Raw genomic sequence first — 25240 nt, forward strand, 5'->3', positions numbered from 1 at the left:
GAAGTTCATTAGGGAGAACTTTGGGGATCACCACCACTGGAAGGGAAGACAAGGCAAGGAGGCAGGACTGGGCAGAGAGAGCAGCTGGGCTGCACTACCGTCTCAGCAGATGCTTCCACCAACTCCACAGGGAACTCTGAAACTGGGGTGGCCCTTCAGAGTTGTCTCAAATTGGGATAAAGGAGCTAGGTCTTTACTCCCTGTGCCAGCCAAGGTCACAGGAGATGCGCCCTTGGGCAAGGCAGCCCTTTTCATCTGAGTAAGGCACAGAATGAAGGCTGACAACTGAGGGCTGTCTTCTGGTATCAACTCCAGCAGCTGGGGGAAAGTCCTTCATTCTTCAAGGTGCGTTATAGCAAGCACCACATGCAATACATTCATAACCACTTTTTCTATTCTAGATAGGAATCCCAGGCGTATACAAACAGATGCTTCAAATGACATAGGTTTAGCATTGTTTATAATAGTAAAGTTAAGGAAAATAAATGATAGTATATTCAAATAACAGCCCCTCAGCAACCATCAATGAGAATGAGGCAGCTCTGCACATACTTTCAAAGAATAAACTCTAAGATACACTGAACCACAGGGTACGTGTGGATGGACTGCACTGCTCACTTGTTGACTGCCACTCAGCCCCACACCCATCCTATCCTCTCCTGCACTACAGGGACTGAAAGCCTATCTCTACACTTCCCGGGTTCTTTTGACACACTGTGCTGTGCTTAGTCACTCAGTTGTGTCCGACTCTTTCAAACCCCATGGACTGTAGCCTGCCAGGCTTCTCTGTCCATGGGGATTCTCCAGGCAAGAACACTGGAGTGGGTTACCATGCCCTTCTCCAGGGTTTCTTTCCAACCCAGAGATCGAACCCAGGTCTCCTGCACTGCAGGCAGATTCTTTACCATGTGAGCCACTAGGGAAGCCCTTTTGACATGTAATTCCAGCTAATTTCTACCAATTTCTTACCATTCAGGTAAGAGTTGAGGTTAGGCAGATGGTGGCAACAAAGATTTGCCAACAGCAGGAGCGGTTAAAGCAGGCGGGTGGCAACTCCTCCAGCCTCAGGGGGATGCAGGCTGATGTTCCCACTGGCAATAGTGGCGGTTCTAGCCCAGGCAGTGATAACAGTGAATGTAGGACTGCTGCAACTCTGGGCAATAAGAGTTCCCCCTTTGACCCATTTGGAATCAAACTTCCATATTCAATACTCCTCTGAATACAGTTGTTTATGTTTTTTTCTGATCAACTACCATCTATGACTAACTATGACATCTATGACAACCTAGACAGCATATTAAAAAGCAGAGACTACTTTGCCAACAAACGTCCATCTAGTCAAAGTTAGAGTGTTTTCAGTATTCATGTATGGATGTGAGCGTTGGACTATAAAGAAAGTTGAGCACTGAAGAACTGATGCTTTAAAACTGTGGTGTTGGAGAGGACTCTTGAGAGTTCCTTGGACTGCAAGGAGATCCAACAAGTCCATCCTAAAGGAAATCAGTCCTGAATATTTATTGGAAGGACTGATCCTGAAGCTCCAATACTTTGGCCACCTGATGTGAAGAACTGACTCACTGGAAAAAAACCTTGATGGTGGGAAAGATTGAAGGCAGGAGGAGAAGGGGATGACAGGGGATGAGATGGCTGGATGGCATCACCAACTCGATGGAGTTTGAGCAAGCTCCGGGAGTTGGTGATAGACAGGGAAGCCTGGTATGCTGCAGTCCATGGGGTTGCAAAGAGTTGGACATAACTGAGCAACTGAACTGAACTGAACCATCTATGAAAAGCAAAGGAAAACAAACACAAATGTGTATTTGATTACGGCATTTACAATTTCTCTGGAAAGCTGCCTAAGAAACAAGTTATAATGTGTAAATGAACTGGCCAATAACCAGTTAAATGATTAGCCAAAAGAGAAATAGATTGGTAAGGGCAGTAGGGTTAGAGGTAGATCTTTCACCAGATACCATTTTTTACCTTTTAAATTTTTGACTATTTAAACATATTACTTTTATGCAAAAAAATAAGAAAAAATAATGAAAGTTGTATCTGATTAGGTACATACATTTCCTGTGAAATATTTCCCAAATTAACCATCTAATTTCTGCCGGAGCATGTCCAACACAGGGACTCCATACCCACCAAAGGGATGTGGTCCATTCATCATTACTCAGCATTGCTGAACAATGTCTGTTTATACCAAGTTGAAGTCCATCTTTTTCTATGATTGTACCGTTAGCCTGAATTCTAATCCCAGTGAAACAATACAGGCTGGTGGTTCAGCACAGGTGCAGATGAATCCTGGGTTCGAATTCCTCCATCACTCATTTCAAGCAGGATGTTTAACATTTCGAGTCTTAGTTTCTTCATCTGCCAAATAGGGAGAGCCCTCATACTCACCTCAAAGTGTTGGGGTAAGGCTGGAATAAGGTTATGCATACAAAAACATTTAACCAATACATCTGGTTATTGTTCTTGGTATCTGCAGCAAATGGCAGAAAAATGCAGTGGATAAGAGGACTCTGAATTTAGACTGTCTAGGTTCAAGAACAGGTTCCTGCCAATTACAAATCAGGCAACCTTGAGAAAGCACTCTTATTCCGCCTGAGCCTGTTTCTGTAAGACAGAGACAATGACAGTGCCCATCTCAACAGCAAAAAGCATTTATCCTTACCTTCTAAGTATTAATACTCAACATATGGTAGCTCTAACTCTTTTCAACCACTCATTCAGGTGGTGAATATTTGCAGAGTACAGTGAGTTCTACCAAAGGCTCTCTTCTCTGGACTAAGCATCTCCAGTTCCTTACACTGCTCTCCTTTGCTTCTCACTGCAGCCACTCTCTTCGTGAGGCATTTCAGGCTGCTACTATCCCCTCCCGGCGTGATGGTACAACTGGATCTCTCACTGGAGTCCGGCTAATACAATGAGAGTGTGTATGTGTGCTGTGTGTGTGTGCCATCACTTTACTGAATTCTAAATGCTGTACTTTGATAATGCACCCTGATAATGCATCAGGTTTTCAGAGATAACCATGGTTGTTGTTTCAATCACTACGTTTTGTCTAACTCTTTTGCCACCCCATGGACTATATATAGCCCTCCAGGTTCCTCTGTCCATGGGATTTCCCAGGCAAGAATATTGGAGTGGGTTGTCATTTCCTTCTCCAGAGGATCTTCCCAACCCAGGGATAAAACCCACATCTTTTGCATTGGCTGGCAGATGCTTTACCACTGAGCCACCAGGGAAGCCCATAACTATAGTTACTGAGCTCTTAATAAACATGTCAGAAACTATGCCAAGCATATGACTTACACTGACTAATTCACTCCACACATTAACTCCAAGGATAGAAATTATTATCCTCATTTTTCATATGAAAAAGCTAATACTTAGTGATGCTATAAGTGGAAGGTCAACCCAGTTAAAACATGATGGAGCTGAGACTCCATCTCCAGTATATCTTACACTAGACTCACAGTCCTAACTTCCACACCATACTTCTTCTCACAAATATTAAGAATTTGTTTAACTCAAATTTTAGGTCTTGTTTTCTCCTCATGAGATGTTAATAAGTTAAGTCTCCCCAGTCCTGCTCCTCTTCCGCTGAGCTTTTGAATAGGATCTTATATTGTGTCCTTACTCAGTTGGATCATATCAAATTTAATCCACCATACTCTCTCCCATTAACTTCAAGTCATCAGCAAATGTAATTCGATAAATCACAGTTGAGAAGGAGATGTACAACACAGCCAAGGGCAGAGCTCTTTGGCAAAGTGTTAGATGTATTTCTCTCAAGGTGAATTACCATCAAGTAGTCATTTCCTCGTGGGGGTTATGTCCAACCTGCTGCTGCTGCTGCTAAGTCGCTTCAGTCGTGTTTGACTCTGTGCGACCCCATAGACGGCAGCCCACCAGGCTTCCCCGTCCCTGGGATTCTCCAGGCAAGAACACTGGAGTGGGTTGCCACTGCCTTCTCCAATGCATGAAAGTGAAAAGTGAAAGTAAAGACGCTCAATCGTGTCCGACTGTAGCGACCCCATGGACTGCAGCCTACCAGGCTCCTCCGTCCATGGGATTTTCCAGGCAAAAGTACTGGAGTGGGGTGCCAGCTACCAATCCACAAAACTGAATTAACTAACACCCAACCTCCACTTCTTTATCTCACTGACAATTATTTCTTGAAATATAACACAGCCTTTATGACAATATCTACAGTTAGGATCTACTCTAAGAAGGACTGCCCCAGAAAGAATGGTGGATGGTAGGCTGAAGTAGGTATGAAAAATATACACATGATGTATATACATGATGGTCTTGAATGCTTAAATTCTTTTAAGGGGGAAATTCCATCTTTGCTCCCAGCAGACAAAGTTGAGGAAATATAAAAAGAGAAGATGAACAGGACTTCAACCAACAGCCTTCCCTAGGATCCATATGCATCTACCGAAGCCCATCTCAACTCCACTATCATGCAAGGACAGGACTCCAAAGGAGCCACGGGCATTCCTACGTAAATCAGAGAAGAATCTTTACCTTCTCCTGCCTTTCTTTCCATCTGCTGGAGCAATGCACTGCCACTTAGGCTTTGGTACCTCTGTTAACACCGAGGAAAGACTATTATAATTTTGGTCTTTTTATTAAAGAAAAATGAAGTCCAAGGCTCTGCTCCACCAAGTACTAGCCAGCTAGTCTCAGAACTTTGAGTCTACTTGGTATTAATCCATTCATCAACCTCACTGCTGAGTCCCACAGAGGGGTGACTTGTACCTGTGGAGAAAGAGATCCTTTGCCTCAAATATAAACAGAAGAGAGCTTGACATGCCAGCCACCCTGGCTGGAACCTCTCAGGCCCTGCGAGGACACTGCTGAGAGGCCCTGCAGAGCCAGCAGGGCATTCTGGGTAATGGGATGCAACATGAGGCAGTTTCCCCCACTGGCCTCCCCAGGGTTTCTTGATTCCTGGCTCTGCAAAAGCTGAGGCAAACAGTTTTTGAACTGGGGGGAAGAGGGTGGAGAGAAGGGGCGGAGGCTTCCTTTAGGCCAACCACAACTAACTCATTTGCTCTGTCCAGCAAAACCCAGACAGTGCAATTATCTGGTTAATTTGGCCCTTACTTGGGAGACAGAATTCCAAAATGTGAGGCCAGCTCAGACTAAACAGTGGCTTCCATCCTAAGACTTCTCCTAAGTACTAAAGGATGCATATGAGATTCCTAGGGGGTTGCTTATGTGACCCACCCATCGATCCAGATGGGAAAAGACAAACAATTCAGACTCTAGGATGAGTTAAGGAAGACATATCTTCCAGGGAAAAATGCCCAAATGACTGCTAATTGGCCTCTTGGATAATTTGCCTTCTGATTGCCACAGAGGGAAATGACGAGAAATCAAGATGACTCTAAATTAGCCAAGTTTTGCAGTGTGGCTGTAGCCTTCAGAGGTTGGCTGAGTGTCCCCAGGGTCCTGGGTGAGCTATTCTTAGGACAACTCTCTCTGATGCTCCTGCTTACAGATTTACACCCATAAGTTGGGCCAGAAGCAGCATTGAGATAAAGGGCAAAATTAAAACATGCTCCTGGGGTTTCACGAATGGAGTGAGACAGCTAGCAACTGAGCATTTACCAGATGGTTTATGGAAAACTCAGATTTTTGAGGGAAGATTAAAGAACAGCAATTTATCTCTGTTGGAAACTGACAAGCAGATTGGAATCTGTGGAATCCATCAGTTAGTCATTCTGCAAATATTTGCTTCCACTCTAGTATGTGCCAGGCCCTGTGTTATTTAACAGAGTGAGATCCAAATAGTCATGGTCCCTACCCTCATGCAAATAATACCACATCTAAATATGTGATTAAAAACTCAGATAAGGGCTAGAAAGGAAAAACTGGGGTGCTAGGTAAGGGAATAACCAGGTTTTCTGATTTAGATTGCGGTGGGAGGGCTCAAATAAAGAATGTCCGAGAAAAGAACTTTAAACTTAACACTTTTAAAGCTTTGATTTTTCAGAAAGATCAGCCTGGTTTTAGTACAAAAAATAAATTGGAAGTGGATGAAAATACGAAGTTAGGAGGCTATTGATTATGAAGACAGGATGAGAGCTGATGATGGTTCAGCCAAGGAATTGGCAATGGGAACAGAGAAGAATGGATAGACCAGAGGGATGTGGGCTGTGGCGTCTATAGCATGTGGTGAAAAGGTATAATGGTGGAGGGAAAAGGAGGCAGCCAGGAGACTGTGCAGTTTCTAGCTAAGATGCCAGGTAGATGGTAGACAGGGATTTGGGAGGATGAATAGGTTAGGGTCAGGGGAAGAGTGTCCTCAATCATTCCACACCCCGAGCTTCCACTTTCCTCACCTCTGCTCACGCTGATTCAGTCTCCTCACTCTTCCTGTTGCCATCATCACTTGTTGAAATCCTAGCCATTCTTTACAATCCATTTCAAATACCACCCCCTCGTTGAAGTCACTTGGACTCCTCCAAATAGCTGTGGCCTCTGCTGCCCACAGCACTAAGTTGGATCTCTCTTTCCTGGATTCCACCTGTGTTGGGTTCTGTGAAGACTTACCCTGCCTCCCTTCCTAGACCACAAGTTATTTGGGATAGCGCCTCTGCTTCTCTATCCTTGTTCTGCACATGTGAGCTAGCTAGCATAGTAGATGTTTGACAAATGTTTGTCAAGTGAACAAAAATAACCCGCTCTTTGCCATGGAAGGAAAACCAGTAGACACTGGACTGACTTGAAAGCCACAGGATCAAATTGAAATTCAAGCTGTAGGTGTTTTAATATTAAGCCAACTCAAATTTGATGCTCAAAAAGCTTTCTGTTCCTCCAACACATCAAACTCAGAGTGCTGGAAAAGTCACATCCTTTGATTTTTCTATGGTGCTTTTCTGAGTTCATCTTACAGCAAGAGCCTTTTCCATCTTATTGCTTGCCTTTGATGATGAGGATGATGATAAATGGGTAACATCTACTAAGTGTTATTGTATGCCCTGTGCTGGTCTAAGTACTTTTCTTGGACTAACTCATTCGATCCTCTTGGCTACCCTATCAAGCTGATGCTCTACTCCAGTGGTAGATGAAGAAACTGAATTTTGGGGGGCTTAAGTATTGTTGAACTAATGTCACAAAGTTAGTTGGGACTGGAACCAAGAGTTGAGTTCCAGAGTCCATGCTCTCATGCGCTCTCCTAAGGCCAAGCACAGTGCTTGGCATTGAGTTGGTCCCCAGCAAGTCTTCAGTGAATGAAGGGGAGGAGTCCTAGATCTGGAGGCCACAAGTTCTGGGCCTAATTCTACCACTGACTTCCACTATAACCTTGGGTAAGTCTGTGCTTTTTTTCCCTATAAAATGAAGTGTGTGGATACTAGTGGTAATAACAAGAGCCAGTAGTCGAGATTCTAATCTCTTTTGAGGCTTTAAATAATTTAATCCCAAGGAAAATGAGACACAGACTCACTTGCCCAATACCTAGAAAACGAGGGAGTCAGGATTCAAACCCATTGTGCGCCCACACTGTGCTTCCAAAGAGACACCTCAGGGACCATGGTGGGGAACAGAGGGAGGTGGAACAGAATGGAGCAGACTTTTGGGCTCCCTATGCCCATTTCCATCAGAGAAGCTCTATGTGTCTCTATTTGTTAGAATGGGCCCTACTTGAGATTCCTCTTGAATCAAGGTTCTGCTGCTAAAACAGAAAGGTTGAAAACTATTGTACTAAATAATTCTGGAATTTAAGACATCTTCCAGGTATAAGCCAGGATTTTTCTGGTAATCCTTACTCATTATAGTTTCAGAAGATGGGGGCCAAGTATGCTTCTGGGAATGGCTCTGCCTATAGAAAAGATCATGGTGATAGCACTAAAGACTAGCTCCAACCTACCTGTTCCACTCGGATCTCAATCTCTCCATTCACCTTCTTTCCATGGAAATACTTGGCCCTGTGAAGGAGAGGAAGAAATCTACTGAGTAAGGATACCAATTGCTTCACTCTTTCCTCCCTTCTTCCAAAGGCCTTACCCCCCGAGGTGCATGTCCAGACACATTCCCCACTTTCTTGCTCTCTCCCACCCAGATGGATGATTTTCTCATTATTTATATGTATCACGTGGGAAAGGGAAAGAGTACAGGATGTGAGGATTGGAGACTCAGGTTTCGGTTCTGCCAAGTCACTTTACATCTCTGTGTCTCCGCTTTATCCTCTATAAAAGGGAGACATTAACGTCTGCATAATATATTTCTAAACATTATTTTAAGGATCAAAAGGAATAAAGAATCCTACACAAATAAATAATGCAGAATTATTTTATTAGGTAGACCCTATATGACCTGTAAATGACTTATTATGTTGCTCTATCCATCCACTCCTTTATTTGTCCATCTCTCCAATGAAGCAGACCTCATCTGCCCCTTCGTCCATCCAACCACCCTTCTATCATCTTTCCTATACACCCCTGCTTCTGTCTTCCCATCAGCATTAAATGGCATCCCATCTGCCCATCACTCGAAGCAAAAACACAGACTTCATTCTTATCAGCTCCTTCTCTCTATCGCCATGGGTTCTACATACTAATTATTTCTCAAATCCATCCACTTGTCCATTTTCTCTAAAAGCACCCGAATCTTGACCTTAGTCATTTCTTTTCTCATATAAATTCTCTCTTCATGCTCTACTTTTGTATCACAGCACTTACTATACTATAATTCGTTATAGTTAGTAACTGGGTTCACGCCTGTTTCCCACTGAATTATAACACAATTCCTCCAGGCTAGGAACAATCCATCTTACTCATCATTCTATTTCCAACATGTACCAGAGTACCTGATACACAGTACGAGCTCAATTAACATACGCTGAATGAATAAATGATTGAAGAGATAGATGAAGGGAAAAAAGATACTTTCTGAATACTTACTCTGTGCCCCAAAACAGTGCTATCATCTTAACCTACAGCCCTTCTCATTTAACACTTAAAACCACCACCATGAGGTGGGTATTATTATTTCCATTCCATAAATAAGGAAACTGAAACCCAGAGAGATGAAATACTTTGCCTAAGTGGCTTGAATCCTGGACTTTCACTGCCAGATCAATGCTTTTTCTCAGCCCTGAAAAACATGACCAAATGTTGGGGTGCTCCTGGGTTTAGATGACCTCCCACAAAGCAGAAGTAATACAAGTTTACATTGGCTCTTTTTGGTTGTTGGTCTGATGAAACCAAAAACTCTTAGTGACTTGCTGTAACCTGAGCACTGTGCTGAACATATCCATAGACCTTCTCTGGGGCACAGACAGCTATTTGCTCCCAATCCCAATTCTCCTCTTTGCCCACAGAGACAACTTTTACAGACTGGCACCAAGAAATGTATCAATATATCCCAGCTTTCCATTCAGCTAGGTATGACCACAAGTTATTCAGTCGCTCAGTCGTGTCTGACTCTTTGTGACCCCATGGACTGCAGCAGACAGGCTTCCCTGTCCTTCACCATCCCCCAGAACTTGCTCAAACTCATGTTCATTGAGTTGGTGATGCCATCCAACCATCTCGTCCTCTGCCATCCCCTTCTCCTCTCGCCTTCAAGCCTTCAATCTTTCCCAGCATCAGGGTCTTTTTAAATGAGTAAGCATTCACATCAGGTGGCCAAAGGATTGGAGTTTCAGCTTCAGCATCAGTCCTTCCAATGAATATTCAGGGTTGATTTCCTTTAGATTTGCTCTCCTTGCAGTCCAAGGGACTCTCAAGAGTCTTCTCCAGCACCACAGCTCGAAAGCATCAGTTCTTTGGTGCTCAGCCTTCTTTATGGTATGACCACACGCTTGAGCTCTCATCAGTAGTGTTATATCCAAGAATCTTCTTCTTAGTTTCTTTTCTATTCTTTTCTCTGAACATTGATGTTCCCATCTCTTTTCAACCTTCCACTTGTGAAAGAATCCTTCTGCAAATTCTCTGACCAAGTTGCAGTCTGTCTGCTCCTGAAGTCTATCTACATTTAGCCAACTCCAGTGGAATTCACCTCTTTTCAAGACTGCCTGAATCTCAGACTGACAGCTCTAATATTAATGCCACTTTTTCTTATGGCGATGATAGGCTTAGACGTCAAGTGGATAGAACTTTATGGGAACAGGAGTTGTTAGTGTGACTTTAAAAAGCAAGATTTTGTTTTTTTCTCCCAGGATGGTCTTTCAAAAAATGTGTGTTCGACCAGCCTCATGCAAAGGGAACCTTTTCACATTATTTGTGAATTTTATCATGAATAAAGGTAATGTTGGCAAACTCCAGACACTGGGATAAGCTCACCTCTAATATTTGTACAGCATGGGGCAAAAGAACAAATGGAAGTCTATGTATCATATGCCTAACATTTAAAATTGATAAAGGTGGCAATCATTTAAATAAAACATGCCCGTCTCTTCCTTCCTTGAACAATACAATTTCATAATGACCTGGAAGGGTCAGAATTTGAACTTCTCAGGACTCTTAGAGATCCACCCAGAACACAGTGGCATGGAGGTTGACAGCTCTTGGTTCCCATCGTCCTTCCTAATTCTCCTCCCAGCCTTCTCTCTGTCCTGCATCACTGGGGCTTCCTATGCATGCTTGTGGATAACTCAGCCCATGCGGCCAAACTTTATCTCCTTGCCCACCCATCAACAGTCCCCATGCCATGTATGGGCAGGATACATCAGGCAACTTACCTACACAGGCCCTGGAATTAGGCCTGGGTCCTCATGGGCAGGGAATTCTATAGGTTGGATAACCACTGCATGATCAAAGGGTATAACTTTCAGGGTCCTCCTTTGTTGTAAGGAGTATAGCTAGTAAAGGACTAAGTAGGACTGAGGGCAGGGGTCCCTGCTGCTTGGGTTTACAAGAAGTACTGGATGATCCTGGGACCTCAGGATGGTAGCCGAATGGTAATGAATGAAATCACTGGTATACTAGATAAAGCATGGATCTCAAATCACAGAGGCTCGGGCAAAATCTTAGCTCTATGACTCACTCACTGCATGTTCTAAGACAAGGTACTTAATCCCTCCAGGTCATAGTTTCCTCCAGATCACTTGTTAAGGGGTGATAACATCTGCCAGCCAAGGTGTGGTGAGAAATTCACTTGATCCTGTATTCAAAGGACAGTAAGTAGAGAGTGTGGACTCAGGGCCAGAACACCTGGATGCAATCCCAGCGCCACCCCTCACTCTTTTTTTTTTCTGAAACCTTGAAAAACTCCCTCAACCTGCATGTGCCTCAGTTTCCACATCTGGGAAATGGGGATAATCACAGTAACTATCCCATGGGGTATTGCGAGGATTAAATGTGACACAACGTACAAAGCACTTTAGAGTAAGCTCCAGAGTATACAGCCCAGGGCCTAAAGCAGAATCAGTGACAACAAAGAACTACCAAGTGTTTACACTGCGGCTGTGGGTGCTGTGTGCGGGGACCCACAAACATAATCTTACCCTCTTGGGGGTTATAGAACGGAATCACAGTCCGCCTCACTTTGATCCGCCCCCTCAGTGAGATGAGAGATTGGTGATGATAATCAATAGGCGATGTTGATACAGAAGGCTTGTGGGTCCTTCGCATCCCTCCTCCTGTTGTACTGACCCCAGCGATCAAGCGGGAGGGCTGGGAGCAGCTCCCACGGGTTCAGTCACACAGAGCCTCTAAGCAAGCAGCAACGGTGAGTTAGATCTTGTGCTCCAAGAGTTTCAGGATTCAGTCTAGACCCTCTAGGCTCCTTCATGATCTAGACCCTGTTGACCTATGACCCATTTCTTCTCTGGTTTTCTGCCCACCTTTTGGACACGCTCAACTTTCTGCAATTCCTGTGCTTTTATGAGTCTGAGCCTGTGCAGTTCTCTCCTTCTCTGCTTGGTTACCTCTTTCTCATGTCCCAAGATCCCTGACCACTGTTTCCTTGAAAGCACCCTCCCAACAAGACTGGGTTAGGTGTCCCTCCTCTGGGTCCCCACGGGGTGCTATACTTAACTACCATACGACACATATCATTCTTGTTCGAATTACACATCCCCTGTCCCCATACACCTGGTCTAGGAGCTCCTGGAAACCCGAAACCGTGTCTCAAAGCTCACTGCATCTCTCGTATCCGGCACAACGTGCCAGGGCACAGGCACATGTTTAAGGAATGCTTGCTGACTGGGTAACTGAATGTTTCCTGGGATAGCCCAAGGGGCAGCTCGCGCTCCAGATGCTCTGCTGCCATCTACTGGTACAATGGTGTAACACAACACAAATCCCCACCCATTACCACGTGGAGTCAGTCCCCTTTTAGCATCCCACAGGCACAGGATTCTAACTCTTAGCTCGGAACCCAGAGCACGCAGCACTACACCACCACCACCCAAACAGCTCTGGCCTCCACCGGCCTCACCTTCTCGGGAGAAACACTTGTTTTGCCCATCTCTGGAATGTTTACCGCTGGGCCTGCCAGATGGACTCAGGCTGCAGCTGAGGGTCAGGCGGTCCATCCCCCCTCCTGGCCGGGAGTCAGAAGTCTGTCTCCTGACAGGCCACACAGACTGCTGCCTCCTTGCCTGGGGCTCATTCAGGCTTGAGCTGCCTCTGAACAGTTCCGTCTGGCAGAGGAAGGGGTAGGGCTGGTCTGGAATTCTAGATGCCTTGGGGGCTGGGGTTGCTGCCGGTGTAATTGCCCGGCTGTCTGACCTCAGGTAGAATGGATGACCCCACTGTGCCTGAGGGCTCTGTCTCCCTAAACGCAGACCTCTTCCAAAGGCCCTAATATGTTTATTCTCATAATGAGTTTTCTGAGTCCGCAGGCCAGTCAGTCAAGGCCTTGGCCTTGGGAGGAGGTGGGGGAAGCTCTTGATTCTACAAAGCTTCCACCTCTGTGGGTGGTCTCATATTTTACTGCCACATCAGAGGCACCAGGAAGGAGAATATTATAAAACCAGTGCCGCCTGGGGTGGGAAATCCCTAGTTTGGGGAGGCGGGATGTGGTGTGTGTGAGAGAGATTTATGGGGAGTGATACTGAGTTCTTTCATGGCTGCAGCAGCAGCAGAAGGAAGAGGAGAATTAGCACAAACAGGATCCACCTGTGCACAAGCAGCGCCCTTCTAATAAATCCGTCTGGGATGTAAAGTCAGTGTGGCTCGGCCCTGGCGGTGCCCTTCCAGGGATGAGGGGTCAGGAAACTTCTCAGGCACACTGGAGCCTATTGGGGGAGTAGTGGGGGGGAGAGCGAAGGCAGGATCTGGCCCTAGAAACTGATTTTCACATTTCTGATGAAACATGTCAGTCGCTGATTTTTGGCCTGGACAGAAACTGGGGGAGATGGATGACGGATCACATAGGAGAACCCTGAAGGTGGACACACTCAAGGTTTTCCAGTTAGCAAGATAAAGAGGCTAACATGATAGGTTGGATGGATGGAGGTGTGACAAAAACAGGGCCTTTGAACATGGAGTTCTAACTCAGAGACCCAACTCCGTTGTTGTTGCTCAGTTGCTCAGTCATGTCTGATTCTTTGTGACCCCGTGGACAGCAGCACGCCAGGTTTCCCTGTTCTTCACTATCTCCTGGAGTTTGCTCAAACTCATGCCCATTGAGTTGGTGATGCCATCCAACCATCTCATCCTCTGTCACCCTCTTCCCTCCTGCCTTCAATCTTTCCCAGCATCAGGGTCTTTTCCAATGAGTTGGCTCTTTGCATCAAGTGGCCAATTCTAGTTCCATTATTTACTCCCAGGAACAGCTAACCCTCCTGCTCCCCTCCCACTGTCAGAGGGGACCCTCCAGTGACGGGGCAACCTCACTGTACCTCTTTGCAAGTGGAAGGGCTCCAGGGAATTGGAAAGGGGAGGGGCTCTCTGAGAGTGACAAGGGCCCCTGCATCTGTACAAGGATCTGTGAAGGTAAGGAAAGGAGACCCACTAGGGCCTCAAGGATGTGATGACTGTTCCCTCAATGCCTTCTGACAGCAAATAAGGAAGGAGACCTCTGTGGAGGTCTGCTCACAATTCACATCATTTACTCACTACTCACTGAGCCTCGTAAGGACTGGGCACCTTACTAGGCATGGGGTGGAAGGCCGATACAGTCCCTGCTCTTGTGGAGCTAACATTCTCCTGGAAAAGTCAGGAAACTTACCACGTGAAAAGGAAGTGATGAATACGATGAACAAGGTGGTACAGGGTAGGATGTGGGGAGCAGGGAGATCTGATCCAGGAAAGTCAGGAAGCCTTCTTTGGAAGATACTCAACACAGTTGTACTAACCATCTACTGTGTGCCAGAGCCTGCAAGCTCTCAAGAAATAGCAATGAAGATAACTCAGTGCTTGGCCTCAGGGGGTTTACTATCTAATGGGAGGGAGAGACTCATAAAGTACAATGACCACAAAGGACATTAGCTCTAAGACCAGGTCAGCCCACTGAAAGAGACCCAGCCCAGTTTAAGAGCCTAAGACTGCTTCCCTGGTAAAGTGACCCAGTTCCTCAATCTATCCATCCATCCATCCATCCATCTATCCATCCATCCATCCGTTTTGTACCTATCCTTTGCCAGCATCAAGGGCTGCAAAGATGGCTCTGAGAAGGTCTGATGAGTGTGTATATGTGTGAAAGGCACACAGGGCAAAAGAGTTAGGCAGGTACTGGTGGCACTTGGGGGCCAATGAATCTTCCTGGGGCATGTCCCTCAACGTGCAGGAAAAATGAGCGACAGGCACGGAGCAGAAGACCTGGATTTGAAATGGCAGCTCTGGCACCTGCTACATGACTTTGAATAAGCCTCTGCTCCCTTATCTGAAGGGTGAGGATGGGAAGCTCTACCCACAGGGTCATGAGGATAAAATGAGGATGTGGATTTGAAGGCCTCTGGGAACCTGCCAAAAATGTGCCAGCAAGTGGTTGCTCTCTGGTGAGCTGCTGGTGTGGACTTCACCCTCCAGGTAAAAAGGTGGGTGAGCACTGCTAGCATTGGAACTAGCTGGTCCTCTCCAGCTCTGCTATTTACTTCCTAGCGCTGCTTCAGACAAACATCAACCTTTCCAAGCACCAGTCTCATTTGCAAAAATAAGCACATCGCTATGTCTGCCATAAGGCCCCATGAATGTTGTCCCTGACACATGGCAAATGTTATGTTCATCTCTTTCCCTCCTGTCGTTCAACAGGTGGGCATGTACCTGGGGAAGTGACAAATCATTCAGGGGAAGGTGGCAGTATCTTCATTACTCTAAAAGGATCTCCAGCTTCATGTCAAGCATGATGGAAACCTGCCTTGGCTACACTCCGGGAGCTCCTCTTTCTCCCCAGAACCAGCCTTTAAGGCAAATAAAATCGTCAGCCATCCACTCACTCTGACAGCAGAGATTATGCCAGAATGTTACCTCCCAATCCCTAGCCCTCTTCTCTCCAGAGACACAACACTGTGTCATCCTCACTCCCACAGAATTCTGAAAGTCCACAGCCTTCATTTCACAAGAACAGTTCACATTTAGAAGGCTAAGCTGTTCCCTCAGCAAACATTTAAAGAGCATCTATCAAGAACTCATTAACAGATGCTTATCTATTAAGATGCTTTCAAATTGTGGTGCTCGAGAAGACTCTTGAGAGTCCCTTGGACTAGAAGGAGATCAAACCAGTCAATTCTAAAGGAAATCAACCCTGAATATTCATTAGAAGGACTAATGCTAAAGCTGAAGCTCCAATATTTTGGCCTCCTGATGGGAAGAGCTGACTCACTGGAAAAGACCCTGATGCTGGGAAAGATTGAAGGCAGAAGGAGAAGGGGTTGGCAGAGGATGAGACGGTTAGATAGCATCACTGACTCAATGGATGTGAATTTGAGCAAACTCGTGGGAAACAGTGAAGGACAGAGGAGCCTGGTGTGCTGCAGCCCATGGGGTCACAAAGAGTCAGTCACAACTTAGGGACTAAACAACACCACTAAGAGCTCAACCTGGCAAAATGCCCGTAAAAAAGATGATACCCTGAAAGGTAATTCACACCAAGGTGTAAGTGACTTATAGCTGACCATCTGTAAAAGGGGTTTAGATGGGATGAGTAGAATGAGAAGAAGGGAACCATGAGAATATTAAGTGTTTGATGTTTGTGTGAGGCCTGTCAAGGTGAGAAGGGCAAGGCACAGAAGGAGAAGCCTAAGAGAAGTTACTTTCCCTCCATCTCCCTCCTTCCACGTATTCAACCAATTACCCACCCATCTGCTTACCCATCCATCCCTCCATCTCTCTAAGTGAAGTCGGCTAGTCGTGTCCAACTCTTTATGACCCCATGGACTGTAACCTACCAGACTCCTCTGTCCATGGGATTTTTCAGGCAAGAGTATTGGGATGGGTTGCCATTTCCTTCTCCAGGGGATCTTCCCAACCGAGGGATCGAACCCAGGTCTCCTGCATTGCAGGCAGACGCTTTACTGTCTGAGCCACCAGGAAGTGTTCCATCTCTCTATCCAGGCTCTACTATGTGCTTAGCACTGTGCTAGTCCCTAGGAATCATACTGAACAAAACAACCCCCTGCCATCCTGGTGCTCCTGGTCTAGCCAGGAGACAGGCCCAGATGAAGAATATTTACTCTGACTCCTCTCTTCATCAGAAATTACTAACTGGCAAACCTCATGGAGTCCACGGTCTTATTTTGTTGGACTTACATTATATACTTTTGATTTTAAAACAGAGAATTCATTTATCAAGAATTCAGACTTCTGGCTTCCCCTGAAAATCAATAACTGAGCATCACGAGACCTGTATTTCCACGTGGCAAAAGCTGGCTGAGAGGACGGCAGCTGTTGCCTGCAGTTGGGGCATCAGTTCTCACGCCCAACAGTCCCCATGGCTCCCTGTTGTCTCTCTGCAGCCAGTGTCAAGTGGCAGAGGCATTTGTCATAGAGCCTGGGCTGCTGTCTTCCTTACAGAAGGGAAATATTTCTCTGTGCCTTTGCCTTTTCCTGGCACCTGCCCCTTCACTCACCGACCACCTTGCCTTCTGTGAGCAGCTGCACAAGCAACCCCTAATTTAACTCATTCCATTATGAAGATGGCAATTAGCTCAGTGAAAATCTTCAGGAAGCCCACACCACTGCCCTTCCTCCAAACTCAGGTTTGGAGGTCAGAAAAATGGATACAAAGCACCGTCCCCTCTCTTGCCATCACAGACAGCCTCCCTCCTGCTGAGGAAACATCCCATGCAGGCTTCCACAGGCCTCAGGAGGAAAGACATTCTGCAATGAGACTGATATCTGCCCAGTGACCTGCCCCCCCAGGGCAAGGCTGTAGCCAGACAGGTGAAGTCTGGAGGAACAGGAACAGCTATTGCTAAGAGAGCCCATGGCATCTGAGGGACTTCTCTGAAAGAGGAGGACCTAGGCAAGAAAATCACATTTTGAAGAATGAGGGAAGACTCAGAAGTTGGACAGTGGAATTATCCAGAAAAAGGCAGGGCAATGGCAGGAAAAATGACTAAGACATAAAAGCAGAGAGAGGAAAATGAAAAGTTTCAGGTCTGAGACTCCTTTAAGGGCTTGCAGGCTGGCCCCTTCAGAGTCTGGGTTCTTCTGCATTACTCCTCCCTGGCTGCCCGCCTAGTTGTATTGGAAGCTGCAGGTGATGGGGGCTCACTCCTCATCGGGCGGCCCGCGTGGTCTTCGGCTGATGTTCCCATTACATACACTGAGCTGACACATCTCCCTCTTTGTCTGCTTTACCGGCCTCAGTTCTCCCAGTTGGGAACCACATGAAACCAGTCCTCTAGCCACGATGGTTTCTAAACTTGGCTCTTCATCATTTAAAAAATGTTTCCTGCACTCTCCTCTGGATATTCTGACTCAGTAGTTCTGGAAGAGCCTCTCAGTGTGGCCTGTCCCACACCCATTCTGACTTCTATTATCAGCACCTCCATCTGCACTTGTATTCATGAACCAAGCCTCTCTCTTGCACACAGTCTTGATGGGACTGTCCCCAAGTGTCCCCAGGACATGTTATGGAACCACCCAGGTTTGTTCTTGCCCAGGAATTTTATTTTTAAGCAGAGAGGCACAAAGCTTGGAAGACAATAGGAGCTGACTTCTCCAGAGAGGGTTCATAGGCTCCTGCCTCTTAGGTCCAGACAGAGCCTCTCCTAACCTCTCCAAAACTTGGGTCTTCTTGTTTTCTTTTCATTCTGTGAGTCTCCGGCATATGTTCCATAAACCCTCCATTTTGCCTAACTCAGCCAAAGTCATTTCTTTTTCTTGCAAACAAAGAACTCTATCTATACAGAAGGTGAAGAGCGGTACCTGATAATCTGAATGTCATTCTGACGGAAACAGTGCTTTGGGGACCGTGATCTCAGTTTATTGTCATTGCTTGATTGATGAAGGCACTGAAGCCTGCAGAGGACAGTGGCTCCTAGATTTCACAGCATCAGCAGGGAAGGGGGAACTGGGGAAGACACAGCGTCCATCAGACTCCTCCCCGTGCTACCTTCTGCTCTAAGACACTTCCCCTAGATTTCCTAGCCACACTCTCACAGGGTGAAGACTCTACCAGGGCAGGAGACAACTCTTCACTGTTTTCCCCTCCCTTCCCTCTCGCCGTGCAGGAGCAGGGGAGGAAGCGGCCGGGGCACAGAGCCTCTGGATTGGATGGCGGGGAGACCTCACGGAGAGAGGTCAGCACTTGAAAAATTCCTCAAGTCAAAGGGCTCGGGGCCTGGGTGCCACACAAGGCCCTCACTGTGTGCGGACATTGTCCCCCTGATAAAAGGGGCCGGGCCTGGGAAAGCGGCGCTGGTGTCCAGGCAACAGGCCAGGCTGCTGGGGAATGCCCAAGGCCTCTCCCACCCCAGGCACCAAGGCGGAGGGAGGGGGAGTGGCAGGGGGGTGCCCAGATTGGGAGGACGAGCCCAGAAGCCCAGCGCCACCCCAGGTTGCAGGGGGTGGCTTGTGTGAATCCGTGAATGAAGGGAGTAAGAGGATGGCAAGACCCCTCTCACCAGGCCTTTCCTAGCTCCCTGCCCTCCACCTCTGGATTACCCCACAGGGAAGAGGCAGGGCTTGCCCTTATTTCAAGGAGAGTCTTAGGGGTGGGGGAAGAGGTGGGTCAGGGGAGACATAAGGATTTTGTTTCCTAGAGCCTAGTGTCTCGAACAGACGGTGTGTATCCTGCCTTGAGCCCCCCTACCAACTCTAGGAGGAGGGGAACCAGCCCGGTCCCCGTCTTCCCATCTTCAGAGTAGAGAGTGTGCCAGCCCACCAGCACCCAGACACCCCTCCTCCAGGGCTTCTAGAACGCAGCCCTCAAGCACGTCCGGCTGAACTGAGAAACGTGCCAAGTGGCCTCCTCCCCATTGCCTGCCAGTGCCACTATGTTCACCAGCAGTTAGTATCACAATTAGCTGGTTGTTTGTTTTTTTTAACATTTTTATTTATTTGGCTGTGCAGGGTCTTAGCTGTAGCACACAGGATCTCCCGTCTTCCTTGTGGCATGTGGAGCTCTCGCTGCAGCATATGGGATCTTTAGCTGTGGCATGTGGGATCTAGTTCCCTGACCAGGGATTGAACCCAGGCCCCCTGCACTGGGAGTATGGAGTCTTAGCCACTGGACCACAGGGAAGTCCCTGCAATCAACTGTTAACACCATCACCATTTCAGTGCCTGTTATGACAGCTAAGCCCAATACCAGCCCCACTTGTGGCATCATCTCCACCTCTTACTGACCCTTCATAAGAGGTGCCACGATCCTGCCTTACAACTGAGGAATGTGAGGCCCAGAGGTCAGACTCCCCCAAGGTCTCATGAGTGAGAGAGAGGACGGGGGTCCAGGCAGTCTGCCTTGAGACTGTCCACTTGATTTTGTTCCTGCCCTGCTGGTGACTGAGACTGTTCAGTCCTCATCACAGGCCAGGAAAGCAGCTTCCTGAGAATGAGGTCAATGGAAGGGGTGGGAGGGCTGGTTTGGCTACCCAACCAGAATGCAAGGACGCACAAAGGCCAGCTTCTCACTGGGCCCATGTTAGCAGGGCTGGGCACTGCCTCTTGTTGCCACTCTCCGTAAGTAGGGTGGAAAGGTAAACTAGCAGACATCTACTTAAAAATGAATTCCAGATAAACAACAAATAATTTTGTGGTACAAATCTATATATTGCAATGGGATATGTTTATACTGATTCATTGTTTGTCTAATTATTAATTGGACATACTTATTTTTACTGGCTAAAGCAACAAGGAACTCTACCCAAAAGCCTCTGCTGGTGATGCCAGCTCTCAATTTAATGCCCCCTTCCCACCCACTGCAACCGTCCCCCGACAAGATGGCACAGTGGGAAGCAGAAAGTCCTGGCCACCCTGAGGCCAATTAGGCCACAGCAAGGCTTCAAGGGGCTGCCAAGACACCCTGAGCTCACGAGTGTCTGGATGGCTATAGGAACCCCCACTTCCCCTGGCACCTCAACATTCTGGCTGCCCAAAGGCACTGATGGAGAGGGTGCTCAAGGTGGGCACTTTCCTCTGAGGAGGAGGTCACTTGGCCACTGTGCTGTAACAGGGAGCCCTGCCCTTGGACATGAGCGTGTGTGGTATGTGCACTCACACAAGGCTCCAGAGCCCTCGGGCACAGCATACGAGGCCTGTGCTCAGGTGGGAGAGGGAAGGATGACAGGAGGACAGGGATGCCAGATTCATCAGTTGGCCGGCCTGGGCCGGCTGCACACGCCACTGTGCCTGCTCTCATCCTGGGCTCGGAGCCTTAGTCCCCTTCTTCACACGAGGAGAACAGTACTACTGCTCCACACAGTTGTTGAGAGGGTTAAATCAGAGAGTCCAGGAAAACCACTTAGCACAGTGTTTGGCCGTGCAAAGTGCACAGGTGCTTGTCCTGTGACAGTGAGGAGGACCTGACCGCACTCCCAAAGAGCTCGTGGTTTCTTCATTTGTGTGCTCACTCATTTCCAACCTAGACTTCTTAGCACCTACATCATGCCAAACACTGAAGCCCTGGGCAACAGTCAGCAGGAGGTAGGTCACCATCCGATATGCCTGCAAAGAAGTTACTCCTGGTAAAGTCCCAGCCTACCCCTCTCCTGTTTTGGTTTCTCAAGCAGTGCATGGTATGTCCGTGCCTTGCTTTCTTGTCTGTAATATCCTTCCTAGGAAAATCAGAAAGTGTGACTGGCAGTGGTATACTGGCTAGCTCTCTAGGGAGACCTAAAAATCCTGGTTTGCAGCATTTGCCCATTTCCATGGTGTAAATGCTCTCATGGTGGCCAGTGTGACTTCCAGTTAGATTGAGCGGTGTGAGAGGGGAAAAAGGATTAAAGAATGCCACCAAGGTCACTCTCAGCTCACTGTCACACCTTCACCCTTGCCATTACCTGTAATGTCACCTCCAAATCACTCATTCAATCAACAGATGTTTCCCAGCACCCACTATCTACCTGCCCTGTTCTAGGCTCTGGGACACAAAGACAGCAAGTAGGCATGGGTGGGTGGGTGGTAGTGGGGATACAAATTATCATACAACATAGCAACTCTCAGTGAATCCAGACATGCACAAGGTGCTCTAATTAGTATCATTAACCATCATATGGTAGGATGGGGCAGCCTCACAAACTCCAGGCTGAAAGGATAGTAGCTAAGGGGTGTTTAAAACTAAGAATCCCCTTTTCATTTCCTCCTCAACAAGTAAAAGAAAAAGGAAATTCTAGGGAAGGGTGGAGAATAAGAGGGAGGGTAACAATGGATCAACCCTGGACATTCACTGGAAGGACTGAAGCTCCAATACTTGGCCACCTGATGCAAAGAACTGACTCACTGGAAAAGACTCTGATGCTAGAAAAGATTGAAGGCAAAAGAAGAAGGGGGTGGCAGAGGATGAGATGCTTGGATGGCATCACCGACTCAATGGACATGAGTTTGAGAAAACTCCAGGAGATGGTAGAGGACAGGGAAGCCTGGTGTGCTGCAGTCCATGGAGTCACAAAGAGTCAGACACCACTGAGCGACTGAACAACAACAACAGATCATTGTTGAAAGAGAAGAGCAGCCATTCTGGGAACAAGGACCACGGGAAGCAAGAGGAGGGAGGGTTTCAGAGACCCCTGGAGGGAGGGGCTGGGGGCCAAGCCTTAGCTGCCTTATGCCCCCTTCACCCCAGGATCCCCCTCCCAAGCCCATCCAGGCTCCAGAGACCTTGAAGGTAAAACTGAGATCAAGAAGTACACCCAACCTTGTTATGAAGAACCCTTTTCTGGGTCATGATCAATGTTCTCATTTTGAAAAAAAAAAAAAAAATCAAACCTTGGGTTCTAGTACATTCTGTGGCAATAATTTACACTTTACATTACTGCTTTACAGTGTAAGGCAGCTCTATGAGATTGTTAAAACAAGTAGATGAATTTTTAAAATTATTGCTACAGAATGTACCAGAACCCTAGGTTTGATTTCTTCAAAATAAGAACATTGATCATGACCCCCAGAAAGATTCTTCATAACAAGGTTGTGTGCTTCTTTGATCTCAGTTTTACCTTCAAGGTCTCTGGAGCCTGGATGGGCTTGGGGGGAGGATGTTGGGGTGAAGGGGGCATACATACTGAAAAATAAACAGCCAAGACTTTATACACAGGTGAGTAAAACTGGGAAGCCCTCAACTGTATGCACTATATTGCTGACTCTTGCAGTAAGGTGAATTTCAGGCCCCATGATGCCCAATACAGGCTGTTCTGGTTGGAATGGTTTGGGACAATGACACATGCTAACTGAAAATATATTACACGGTGAGCTCCAGGGATACAAAAAGAGGAAGACACAGGCCTTATTCTTGCAGAAGAGACAGCTACCTAAAGCCAAGTACAACACAGTGTGATGTGTGCTGTGGTGGCATGATGAAGTGCATTTTAAGTTATCAAAGGAGGAAGTTATTAGCACTGTTGGCAGGGTAGGTGTGTCAGGGAAGACTTCAGAGAAGAAGTGAAACTTGAGCAGGCTTTTGAGGATGAATGGAGATTGGCCCAGTGAACAACAACATAGGGAAAGGCATTCCAGGTAGCAGGGAACAGTATGGGCTAAGGCAGAGGTGTGTTTGAAAACTACAAACCTTTGCTATTCCTGTGGAATAAGCAGCAAAGAGGACGCTGAGCTGGAGGCAGACCTAGAGGGAGGGCAGACATGCTTACACTCTGACTTGGGACTTGAGGGCAATGATGTACCACCTAATGGTTATAATAGGTGACACCTGATGGGACATGGGAGTGAACTTGCAAGATTGGATTTTGGAAAGAGGATACTTTGGTGGTAACATGAAAGGTATACAGGAGGCAAGGTCAAGACTAGAGGACTGACACCAGTCAAAGCGCTGGAAAATTGGCAAGAGAATGAGTGGAGAGGGCCGAAGAAAAATGAGCCTGAAATCCATTTGTTGTATTTCTCCTTTCCCTTGTGGTTCTCAAACCTGACTGATCACCCATCATCCCAGAGGACAGTGCCAGCTTGAGTTCAGAGGGACTCCTGACCCAGATCTTATTGGCAGGTGAGTCTGGTCCAAAGCTCCCCAACCTCCCTGATGTAGCCAGGCTGACCTCTGGGGCAACCCCAAAAGGTCGTGGGATCTCAAAATGCTCCACCATTAGTCCCCCTTTCCAGTAAAGGCGGCTTTGGGATCCTGTGTGTCTCCGCAGAAGATGGACAGTCCTCCTCTCCCTCGCTTCCCCCTGGCCACTGGCCAGGTATCATTCATCCCTGGGAGGCCCAGGCTGGTTCCGAGAGTCTGCAAGCTGGCCTCTGTCAGGAAGCAAGAGGGGGAGGTTCCTGTAACTCTCTCACCCTCTAGGAAACCTGATTCTGCAGCAGGGTCCTGGACCAGGAAAGGGGTGACAGAGAGAAGGAACCAAGGCTGACAAGGGAGAAAAGGGAGCCACATTGTTCCTGATGGGTTCATGCTCAGTCCAGACGGGGATCATCTCCCCCTCTCATTACCATCTCAAAGGAGAAAGAAAGGGACTGTGTGAGCGGGCTTCTCCCTCTTCAACAGCTTCTTCCTCTCAGGAGACAGTCTGCACAATGAAGGAGGCACTGGGCAGGGGGCTGACCCAGAGGCAGCCGGACTCTGCCAAAACTAGCCAGGGACAGTGGGGCTAGCCCGCCACCTGCTGGCCGCTCCTGGTATGGGAGGACGACAGGTATCCTTCCGGAACTTGACAGGGAAGAAATCGGGGTTCTAAGGCAGCCAGCAAAGGTTCTCAAGTTCTTAAAGAATCTAGGATGAGTTCTGTATGAGAAGCTGTCATGTGTGGGTTGGAAGTCTCTGTCACAAACATCCAACGAATGCACAGCTAACTCTCAGGTGACATATAATGAGGCTCAGTTTCTCACTGTTCCACTTTCAACCCTCTGAGAGGCAAGAAAAGTGGACTGCTGTTCTCAATCCCTAATTAACCTGTGGGCACATGAAGCATGATGGAAACAGACCGGAAGAAATTCCTCTAGCCAAAAACTGTGTCCCCCACCAGGGTGCACAGACTAAAATTGACACACTGGTCACTCCTGTGGATTAGAGAGATTGAAGACCAAAGTCAAAATTCAAATGTTACTCGGCTAAGGTAATTTATGGCATTTCAGCGTCATTAGCTGTGCGCCTACGTTAAACTACACACCATATGGGCACTGGGTTGGGGGCAGACAGAGATTAATTAGTAAGACTCAACTTTATCACCTGAGAGCTAGTAGGGAAGATTGACCATTAGAAAACCATAGCACAGCGCGGTAAATCCTAATCTATTCTGCCTAATATTGGGCATAAAGAAATTAAATAAGTATGCCTATGGGGTTGCAGTCAAGATGATTAATATTGCACAAAAGGTCACAATAGTCTGCAATAATAATAGGCACTTAAATAGCACTTACTGTCTACTAGACACTTCCTAAACACTTTTATAGTAATTCAGATTTCAAGCGTACTTACATATATTAACTCTACAGGTAGGTACTATTTTACCATTTAGATGCAGTAACTTTAAAAGGTCATATAGCTATTATGGGGTAGAGATTTAATGCAGATAGCTCTGAAGTCCGAATCCTTAACCACTTCACCTTGCTGCCATTTATTAGCTCAGGATCCATACAAAAAGTAAAGCTTTTGACAAATACCGCTTCCCAAGACCATATTATGGCAAACCCTGACTGAACCAAAGATGGTGCAGTCAACAGAGAACACTCAAAATCAAGGTCAAGTTGGGTTAAAGAGAAACAGAGGACTG

General features: G+C 47.0%; 1 protein-coding gene across 1 annotated transcript in view; it reads right to left on the minus strand.

The window, feature by feature from the left end:
• SYN3 (synapsin III) overlaps nucleotides 1–25240 on the minus strand; it is a 492973-nt gene that overhangs the window by 430725 nt on the left and 37008 nt on the right. Inside the window, exon 3 of the mRNA XM_061417235.1 lies at nucleotides 7895–7952. Within this exon, the coding sequence (XP_061273219.1) occupies nucleotides 7895–7952 (58 nt within the window). The remainder of the gene's footprint in view (nucleotides 1–7894; nucleotides 7953–25240) is intronic.

This window comes from Bos javanicus, chromosome 5 (assembly GCF_032452875.1).
Source record: "Bos javanicus breed banteng chromosome 5, ARS-OSU_banteng_1.0, whole genome shotgun sequence".
Lineage (NCBI taxonomy): Eukaryota > Metazoa > Chordata > Mammalia > Artiodactyla > Bovidae > Bos > Bos javanicus.